This window comes from Galendromus occidentalis, unplaced genomic scaffold, assembly GCF_000255335.2.
Source record: "Galendromus occidentalis unplaced genomic scaffold, Mocc_1.1 scf7180000077404, whole genome shotgun sequence".
Lineage (NCBI taxonomy): Eukaryota > Metazoa > Arthropoda > Arachnida > Mesostigmata > Phytoseiidae > Galendromus > Galendromus occidentalis.
Window position 1 is genome coordinate 180,952 of NW_003805392.1, and position 9,476 is coordinate 190,427.

The following is a 9,476-nucleotide window of genomic DNA, read 5'->3' on the forward strand; positions in this document are numbered from 1 at the left end:
TTTACAGTGCTCCACCACACTTTAACCGCCGAGGTGCCTCCGCTGTCAACGACGAATACCGTGGATCTTCAACTCGGTTTCTCTTTGGATCAAAGTATGTCGGATAGACTTATTGTTAGTGCAAAGGTTCTTCCGGTTCTTCAATCGAAAGTTCGATGCACCCTCCGAGGGATACCGTGGGTGGCAGGCCGCAGGCCCATACTGTTCTCGAATGGTGATCTCGAGAAAGTGTATAAATGCTAGGTGTGTATCGAATCTCGACTGAGGGGAACGGATTGGACCGGCTCGATCGTTGAGCCACCTGAGTAGGATATGATTCCCGATAAGCCTCCTGAATCCCCATTGCTGACTGCGCCTAATGACGCTCTTTTCACCGCACCGGAATTCTGGGGAGTAGACGACTCTGGGGGAATGGGAACTGGATCCGGGAATTCGTCTCTTAGATCTGGAAGTCCGCTGTTGGGTCCGCTACAGCCGAGTCACTCAGCGTGAAAGATGCCGCAGACTTGTCCGGAACCGAGCAATGCATTGTATCTGGGTCCTTCATATGAGGTCCTGAGCAGGGATGCTCAAAAGGCGGCCCGCGGGCCAAATCCGGCCCGGAAGGAGATCCGATCTGGCCCGCCGACAGATCTCCATATATTTACAGAATTCGGCTCGCGCGCAGAATCATCGGGGAAATATAGATAGACAAACAGAAAGACTCAATGGTGAGATAATAATCGCAAGAGCTCTCTATCTGTTTGGATATTTCACTCTTGTCGTGGCTAGCCTCCGCTAAAATCGGACGGCCGTGTTCGCGAATTCCTGAGTCTGTGGCCCGCCATCTCTTGCGGACTGAAGCATCCGGCCCGCCAAAGTCTCCACCTGAGAACCCCTGTCCTGCTGTATGCATTCTTTCCGCATAAATCCCGACTAGATCAAGTGTGACATTGACTGGAGTCCATTGCGGAGTCGTTCGACGGGTGGTCTCGATAATCGATTTCAAATATCTTCCTCGGAACAATGACTTTGCATTGTTCATCTATATGTTGTAAGCTACACCGTTTCGGTCGTTGACGAATATCTGCAATCGTCATTGAAGCGTATTCCCGAGATTCGAGGTCTGCAGCGGCTTCTCCTTCCTCGAATCACAACTCGGTTCCTTCGACATCCCCGCGGCCAAGATTGAACCAGACGGGACTCTTGTTTTCGGATACATAAGTTCGAGTGTTTCAAAATTCCAGGAGTGAATCTGGGTCCTACGGGGGCTTCATTGATTTATTTCATATTTAAAATTATGTGATGGGCGGTCGGAGGCGAACGGCTTCAGAATTGCCCTGCCCTCGTTCAGGCCCGACACGTACACCGGGCGGGTCGAGTAGGACCATCGATACGTCGGATGCCAGAATTCCATCATAGTATGGACGGGAAATATGAGCAGACTTCCTGATTCCCTTGTGCGCCGATTTACTCGGCTTACAGTAATGATTTCGTGGCGCGTGCTCGCTCTCGTGACTTAATCTACACCATCCGACTTGGATTGACCGAGACAGGATCGACGCTTCTTGGAAACCGCTCCATCGTGGTGTGAACACGAGATCCCGAAATGAGAGTAATCATGATTCTGGCAGCCCACCGACTTTCACAAAATGCATCGGAGATATCGCTTGAAAGCGCTAATTGATGTGGTCCGAACTAAGGAGCGAGTCCAGCTAATTGGGCAGTGAGGCAATGGTTCTCAGTATCGCCCACACAATCTCATGCACCACTGGTTTCAGCCTTCAGTCAAGTCACAGGTAAAAAGGAAACTGGAACTCCGGGTAACGGACTCCATGTTATCATAAATAGTTTCTGCTACAAAATGGTCCGGCATCCCTCGGCTGTCCGATGAAGGAATCAACGCGCGATTGGATCCGAGCATGAGACCTAGGGAAGTCATCCGAATTGGATCGATAGGAAAATTATTAGAATTACAATGATGAGGATACCGATGAGCCAGAACTTCTTCTTGGTGGCAGCATGCTTGTAGTCGAGAGCCGTCTTCGTTTCTACCTTCGCCTGGAGAGAGAATATCGGATTCAGACTTTCAGTCCCACCATCACGCGAGAGCTCCTCCGAAGAGCTACAGGTGTACTGTCTGCTGCCCAATCGGAATGTGCGCCTGAGTTCGAGATCGCGGCGGCATGATTTACCTTATCAACGAATTCGGCGGCGTTCGCGACGTTGTATTCGATCCGGTCGATCATGGTTCCTTGGCTTTCAACCAAGACAGCCATTTCGATGAAAAGGTCTCGAAGCTCTCTGACGGACTCCTCCAATTTCATGATGTCCTGGTGACGAGCTTGAACATCTGCGAGAGCCTGCTTGTTCTTCTCACTTTCCATGATGACACCCTGTGAAACCAGCCATGTGAGACCAGCCCCGGAAAAACTCATACGAATCATACGCCATCGTGATCAAGTCACCTGAGTGAACACATCGAAGTTCCCAGACTCCAACAGATCCTCGAGTTCCTCATCTGAAGGCGTTTTGCCGGTGATGTTGAGTTGTCGCTTGATTCGATATTTGCACTTTTCTCTGTATTCCATTTGAGCTTCATTGTAAGAAGTCATCGTGTCCACGAATAACTGCGAAATCGTTCGTCATGCTTTAATCCGTATAGACGGAGAGGAAATGAATCAATCCGCATCGAAGAACCAGACATTCAAAGAGCGGGAAATTCCTCCACATTTCTTCTAGACGACGAACCTTGCTCAGAGTTTGTTGCTGAATCCGCTTCATACGAGATGTGGCAGAAGTGGGATTCTCCTTGACGTCCTTATCGGCCTCGCTCTGTATTTCCTTAAGGGTATACCGAATTCTGGACGCAAGTTTCTTCACGTCCGCCATACTTCGATCGAGCTCTTGATTCTTGTCGTGGGAGTCGACACTGGAGAGGATCCGAGCGTGGATATCCCTGACTTGTTGAGTATCTTCGCGGAGTTGCTCTATGCATTCTTGTACCTGGAAGAGAGCCATCACATTGAATCCTCTAGAATATTGTTGCATACAGCAAGCTCACCACGGAGCCTGATTCGGTGACTAAGACGCCTCGGATGCCTACAGAGTCACAGCGGAACGAATTCTCAAGGTCTCGAGTCTCTACCGGATATGTTTTGGGACAGAAAGCGATCAATGTAGGCAGGGCTACCTTCAAAAGTTTCTAAGTAAGTTTCTATGGGCAGAAAAATTCTTTGGGGATTGCTCTGATTATTTCCGCGGGCGGAGTTCAAGATTCCATGCTTAGAAGCCACGCCGGGCCCAAGGTGATGAGGGTAACTGATCGATTCATGTTGTACCGCCGTATACGTATACCATCTTCTTGTAGCTTCCCACGTCGGATAGCACAGAGCAGGCTCACGAGAGTTCCGACCACAATCACCAGTAACATTGATTTTCTTCCTGGAGAAGGCATTCCAGAAAATAGCGCTGAGGTACTCCACCTGTTGCGTTTTCAGTTTGAAGGAATCCATGGCGGTGTTGTTGTTCTCGATTTCGATTGTGACCATCTCCGTCTCCTCTTGCGCTTCGGGCGAGTCTTCATTTTGCTGTCGCTCGGTTTGAAAACGAAGGATGAGATCTTTCGTCATTTCGATACCTTGGGCGGCGAGCGTTCCGTCTGTCGAACTCGTTCGTTACTGTGGATTCGATGTCGGTGGATTTAGGCGGGGAGTAGAGCAGACACCGATTAAAATAATCGCTAATTCTTGGGATTTGCGACAGCGACCGGGCTTAGTTGTCAACTCTACCTCCTTCGCCGTGGACCTGACCGCCGCCAATGCCACCACAGCGAGCATCGGCTTCAGCAGCGGCAAAGTAAACAGCCGAGACTAGCACTCGAAGTGGGACTCTCGCTTAATCCGTGGGCTCACAATCCACAGGGACCTCGCCCCTCTTCTGGTCAGCGGGACCGTCGTCCAAGTTCGGAGATTGAGAAATCTTCCGAGCCGAGTGAATGCTGCTCCGCACGCTCGCGTTCGTCGGAGGTCTTGACGGTTCGGACTTCCGTCCCCTGTCAAGATCCAGGCTCTGTCGATGCGAAATGTCTCGCACTTGGATCTATATCGAAATCGTGGAAGATGATCACTCCAGCTACACTGTTTTCACCCAATCTAGAAAGACGGCGGTGCAGCTGCAGACGACAGAACGCCTCTGTCTGCTGCCTGCTGACGACTCTTCGACGAGACGATGTGGTTGTGTGTGTGGATGCCGCTGCTGACGTGAGGGTCCGCTCTAGTAGTGGTGCTGCTCTTGGTTTTGGTGGGAGCGCTTTGGTGCTGCAGCAGCGACCACCTGATGCTGATGCTGGATTAATCTTGGGGTGGGCGCTTCACTGCTTGGTCAGCAGAACTCCGAATGACTTGCGAGGGTCGAGACGCAGGAATCTCCTTTGACGACGGAGATTCAGTGGAGCCGAGGGATGCTGTTCAAGAGTCGTGAATTGACTCAGGGCTGACGTCAGCTCGCCGTATACGCTGGCGCGAACACGAATTTTTCTGTAGCGATTCTCGGCACTCGTAACAACGAATTCTCGTGAGGAGGCGAGCTGTTCATCCCCGGGCCATGCTTAGCGGATGACTCTCCCAATCCTAGGAGCCGAATCCTGTGGAAATTCTTGATCGTCCAACTTTCTTATCAAATCCGATCCGGAGCATTCGAATGCTTCTACTGATTAGCCAGAGCTTCGAAGGACGCGTCCGTAGAATCTATGCGGAGGCATGCCTCGAGGAGTATTCCTCGGCAGGCTTCGACAGCCGTCAAAGATGGAGATGGGACACCGAAATCAGCTATTCTCCAGAAGGTACAGGGTACAGGGAGCGAACCGCGCATGCACAGGGGGTCGCGACTAATACCGAGAACGGTCAGAGAAGGTACATCATCTATCGATGAGGAGACCGTCGCATAGTCGAAAGGTCCATTCGCATTGCTCGAGTACGTCCGCTATCATTTCTTCCCTTGTAGGCTGTTCGAAGAAACCAAGGGCGACAGTCAAATTACCGAGTGTCCGAGCTCCGTGCTACGGGCCCGTATGGCCTCCTGCGCCGAGTCTCGATGGCGAGAGAGCTGACTTCGCTCAAGAATACCTTACACGGGATACCTAAGACAGGCACGGGAGACCTGAAACGATGAGCAAAACTGGGCAGTGATGAGCGCGGTTTTAAACTCTCACAGTATCGCCAGGACTGGATCCGTCCTCCCTTTCCCCCTCTTCTCCTTGCTTCAAATGACATTTGATGATGTTCCGACTTTACCTGCAAAAGTATGGAGCCGCCCATGAATTGACCCCGTCCTCCGTCGATAATAATCGAGAGTCGACGTTGGGGTTCCCGGAATGAAGTTCAGATACATGTGTTCATCGGCTACATGCGAGCGGCTGGATACTTGGAGCGGAATTCATGTGATACCTCGAGAAGAATAGATCTTCCACCAATCGAGCTTCTGTCAACGGAGCTCTCTGGGTGCAATCCCGATCGGCGATGTGTCCTGTTGACCTGCGGCGTTGACAAAGGACCATTTCGTCTCGAGAGTTGCGCGGATCCGGTCGTGAGGTCCATCCACAAGGAAAGACTTGGGAAAATTTCAACGGACAGGTCTCCGATCAGCTCATGGAATTCGGAATTCGAAGCTCTGGACCTTCAACGGGCTAGAAAAACCAAGCTAGAAAGCCGTCAGTGTCTGCCGGTGGCCGATTCAGAGGAGAATCATAATTTTCCAATCATGCTCATTCGACCAAGTCTCAGTAATCTATGATCCTTTATTGGATGTTTGTTCATCTAAGAACCTGTCACGCCTGACCCCCGCCTTCCGCGACCGGGAATTAGGTTCTGAACCCCACGGACCGTTGAACGATGACCGAGTCGAGTTATTATGCGCATTGTTTCCGGCAGGATTGCCCTTCTCGGAGAATGCGCTTGATGTTCAAGACGCGATTCTCTCGGGAGAGCATTCCAGTATAACGCTGGAGCACCCTAGAAGAACCACTTTCCTGAGCTACGACTTACGTCTCCGAACGATTCTGAAATATTCTCGTAGAGGGCGCTGCTATCTCCAAGACCACTACGACTGTGCCAGCAAGTTAGTCACTGGTAGCAGGGCCTTGTGGGAGCGCCTGCAGTTAGATTGTGGTGAATGACAATCGCCTCGTTAGTGCATGACAAGGTTGGCTGTGAGCTGCGGTCGAATTCTTGCTGGTGAATATATTGAATTGAGCTCAACTTTCTGTTTAGCCCTCTGCTGCGGATTCATTGAGTGGGAGTTGATACGCGCGGAACAAAAACAGCGACATGGTGCGCGACAGGCTGCAAGAAATGAAGATTATGATAGGTGACCAGTCCGGAGCGAGGAGCTCAGTACGTGAGCCAGTTAATCTACAGAAGTCCATGGACCAAGTCTATGAGGACATTGCGAAAATTGAGGTATGGTCACTGTTGAACGTCGTAAACTCAGGAGAGTATTCGGCTCCCCCGCCGGTCGCGGGATCTGAATCCTATCCACGAGTAATCTGACTCCGTCAACAGGGCTGCGTCCAACAACTCTTCAACGCTCACAATGAAGTTCTCTCATCCATACCGTCGAGGACTACAGCTCGAATCGATTCCATCGTCGAAGAGATTCATCAGACGGCGACAGGTGTCAAAAGTTATTTGATGAAACTCAAAGGCAAGTTAGGGAACTAGGGGCGAGTCAAGAATGAGGAAGCACGATTTCGCGTCCCTGAAATAATATAATAGGCTTGCTTCGTTCCAGGATCTGTTGACGCGGATGACAAATCCGCCAAAGGTCGCATGAAATACTCACAGTATACGGCACTGACCAAGGCATTCTCCGACGCGATTTTCGAGTTCAACGAGGAGCAGCTGAGGTATAGAGACAAATGTAAAAAGCAGATACGAAGACAAATGGAGGTTTCTGGCAGGCCAGTTTCCGATCAAGATCTCGAAGATATGCTCGAACAGGTTAGCCACGACTACAATCGCCATGACTCATCCAGAAGTCCTCGAAGAACTTCATTGAGCTGATCGGCGCGGAATATTGCGCTTTTCGTTATTGGAAATCGTTCTCTCAGCTGACTCGTACGCAGGGAAATGTTTTCGTCGATAATTCGTCCGCGATGGCGATCGAAGAAGCTAGAGCGGTTGTCAACGAGGTCAAAGCGCGCCACAGGGACATATTGAAGCTAGAAGAGTCTATCCGACAGATGAAGAAACTTTTCGAAGATATCGCCTTCATGATCGAGGAGCAAGGGCAGGTCAGTCGATACCGACTAAATATTAAAATTAGGGGACCAGACGATGTCGCCGCTCGGATTTCGCGCCCTTTCGATCGCGATGGCTGATCCCTCATATTCCAGGTCGTGTCTCGGATAGAAGACTACGTCACAACCGCCGTGGACTTCGTCGGTAAAGGACAACAAGATCTCGAGAAAGCAGAGTCTCACCAGAAAGCGGCTCGCAGAAAAAAGTTATACTGTCTCGCCATCGTTGTGATCGTCATAACTATCATCATCATTGTGGTGGCAGTCGTCAAGTGAGAGTCCTTGTCGGTTCAGCTTCGAAATCTCTGCTTGCTTACATTCCTGCCATTCCGGCCTCGATCCACCTACTCGAGCTACTCGTCGCGAGCCTAGGAATAGATTCCGACGTCCCGGACTTCAGAGAAGGAACCTCAGTGGAGGGGTCTGGGGGCTTGGAATGATTGGAGGGGCAACTCCTCGCTGTGCTCTTCATGCTCCCCCGATGCTAGTCCAACCGTCTTGGCTCGAATTCCCCGTGGAGCGACCATAATTGCTGAAACCTCTTCAGTTCACCTGATCGCCTAGAATAGGCAATATTGCTGTCAGTTGCGAGCTCTCGATTAGATCTTCTCCCCATAATGATCAACATTGATGCAATAATTTCTCTGCCCCAATTCCTCAATAGGGGTGGTCGAATGAAATGAATACACATGGACAAAAGGAGGTCTTGATTCGATAGTTTCGGTGGAGCAGAGAACGCGCTTGGGTGCAACGACCAGGATCATTTTGGATGAAATGACTCGAAATTTGAGACTCTACTTCACCCGAGCTCTCGGTGGCCGCCCTCAGCAGGGGAACGAAAACGAGTAAAGCCTCGCCACCAAAGCGCGTTATTGAATCGAAATTCCGTGGTCGGATCAACGGCATTATCAATCGATGCGTCAAAAGTTGGACAGCCATCGGATAGAGTTAGCGCTGTCGCGTGACGTGAGTTGCACCTAGCTGTGAGTCATCAGACGTCATTGTTCGATGATAGAGCTTTGGGAATGGATACCCAACCATCGGTAGTATCATGTAGACATAGCACGTCAGAAGTGTAGTGTAAATTTCGGATTTGATTTTCCCCAGAGAACTGTGTGCCGAAAATTCCTCCCCCAAAACATGTCGTCCGTTTTCCAATGGTGCCCCAGTCTGTTCAAAATGGGCCTTCAAAGGGCCTCCTGATGCAAATTGCCTGTCCGCTAGGTGCTTCGAACATAGGAGCTTGAGAGCATCTTCCTCCAAGAATGTCCGATGGAGAGTGCCTTTTTACGTCCGATGAATAAACGATGTCGCATGTCGCGTGAATCAGTTCGATGACTTCAGGCCGTCGGAGGCTCGTCTTCACCATGGCAGCAAATGAACCGAAGTCATATTCTGAGACTTGTGAGGATGATTTTATTCAGTGGAAGCTAAAACATCTAGATGAATGGATGAAGAATGAGATGTGCACCATGAGCCCAGCTCGACCAGGCTAACATTATCTACTCGGATTTGTACAAGTTGAAGATCCATTGGAATCGATGCGAGCTCTACCACCAGGGATCGTGTGAGTGCCATCCGCCATGATGATGCGAGTGCCATCCGCCATGATGATGAGGGTGCCATCCGGCGTCTTCGACGTGGTGGTGGTGAACCTTCACGACATGTTTCGTGTGTCCATGGTGTTTGTGGCCTTTGTTGAAGAGATGAGCTGAGAATGAAGAGTTCGTGAGAAACTGTCGTCGAGAAATCCGTGCGATACCGTTGGACTCATGTCGATCATGAAATTTCCAATCTTTTCTCCATCCGAATGAAAATTCCCAAAGTCGTGTACCCAGTGAGGATGACCACTTCAATCCGTTGTGGGAGAGCTTCAAAAGAGGTTTCTCGTAGTGACCGATTCTGTAGGTTGTAGGAGGAACCCACTTAGCATCGTGGTCCCACTCGTCCGACGACAGGACACCGACTGCGAAAACTGCGACCAGCACGACGCAGGAAGCGAGTAGTTTCTGAAATCATCAGAGCTTTGCTGAACTGCTCATTCAGAAGAAGAGCTCGAGATGAACCCAAGCATGGGTTGCTTTTTCCAGAGTGCGGTCAGAGAGGCGTTGGAGTTCACATGACGAAACAAATAAATCCGAAGCTCACAGAGGCAACTCACGTGAATCATGCTTTGATCTGACGTTGGAAGCTCGCAGCT

The 9,476-nt window shown here is 50.4% G+C and overlaps 3 protein-coding genes across 3 annotated transcripts; 1 reads left to right on the forward strand and 2 right to left on the reverse strand.

Annotated features, from left to right (window-relative positions):
• Window positions 1-1,254: 1,254 nt before the first annotated feature.
• Window positions 1,255-4,143, reverse strand: LOC100897389 (syntaxin-1A). Its single transcript, XM_003742454.2, has 6 exons — window positions 3,771-4,143; window positions 3,465-3,659; window positions 2,731-2,985; window positions 2,448-2,609; window positions 2,175-2,375; window positions 1,255-2,040 (listed from the first exon to the last, which is right to left on the reverse strand). Exons 2-6 carry the CDS (start codon window positions 3,609-3,611, stop codon window positions 1,918-1,920), a joined length of 888 nt encoding a protein of 295 aa, XP_003742502.1. The 5' UTR covers window positions 3,612-3,659; window positions 3,771-4,143; the 3' UTR covers window positions 1,255-1,917.
• A 2,014-nt stretch (window positions 4,144-6,157) lies between these two features.
• LOC100897535 (syntaxin-1B) lies at window positions 6,158-8,594 on the forward strand. Its single transcript, XM_029111214.1, has 5 exons — window positions 6,158-6,437; window positions 6,540-6,681; window positions 6,769-6,977; window positions 7,103-7,270; window positions 7,373-8,594. Exons 1-5 carry the CDS (start codon window positions 6,306-6,308, stop codon window positions 7,550-7,552), a joined length of 831 nt encoding a protein of 276 aa, XP_028967047.1. The 5' UTR covers window positions 6,158-6,305; the 3' UTR covers window positions 7,553-8,594.
• An 80-nt stretch (window positions 8,595-8,674) lies between these two features.
• On the reverse strand, window positions 8,675-9,476 carry LOC100897973 (uncharacterized histidine-rich protein DDB_G0274557). Its single transcript, XM_018639202.1, has 3 exons — window positions 9,438-9,476; window positions 9,111-9,285; window positions 8,675-8,987 (listed from the first exon to the last, which is right to left on the reverse strand). Exons 1-3 carry the CDS (start codon window positions 9,444-9,446, stop codon window positions 8,827-8,829), a joined length of 345 nt encoding a protein of 114 aa, XP_018494718.1. The 5' UTR covers window positions 9,447-9,476; the 3' UTR covers window positions 8,675-8,826.

Excerpts from the sequence above, each read along its gene's own strand:
- LOC100897973 (XM_018639202.1), bottom strand. Across the intron at positions 8,988-9,110 it reads GAAGTGGTCATCCTCACTGG|CTCATCTCTTCAACAAAGGC; the intron begins GTACACGACTTT and ends CTTCATTCTCAG.
- LOC100897535 (XM_029111214.1), top strand. The coding sequence starts at position 6,306 with ATGGTGCGCGACAGGCTGCAAGAAATGAAGATTATGATAGGTGACCAG. Across the intron at positions 6,438-6,539 it reads AGGACATTGCGAAAATTGAG|GGCTGCGTCCAACAACTCTT; the intron begins GTATGGTCACTG and ends CTCCGTCAACAG. Across the intron at positions 6,978-7,102 it reads TCGAAGATATGCTCGAACAG|GGAAATGTTTTCGTCGATAA; the intron begins GTTAGCCACGAC and ends ACTCGTACGCAG.
- LOC100897389 (XM_003742454.2), bottom strand. The coding sequence starts at position 3,611 with ATGACGAAAGATCTCATCCTTCGTTTTCAAACCGAGCGACAGCAAAAT. Across the intron at positions 2,986-3,464 it reads TCAAACTGAAAACGCAACAG|GTACAAGAATGCATAGAGCA; the intron begins GTGGAGTACCTC and ends GCTCTCTTCCAG. Across the intron at positions 2,041-2,174 it reads CCGCCGAATTCGTTGATAAG|GCGAAGGTAGAAACGAAGAC; the intron begins GTAAATCATGCC and ends TTCTCTCTCCAG.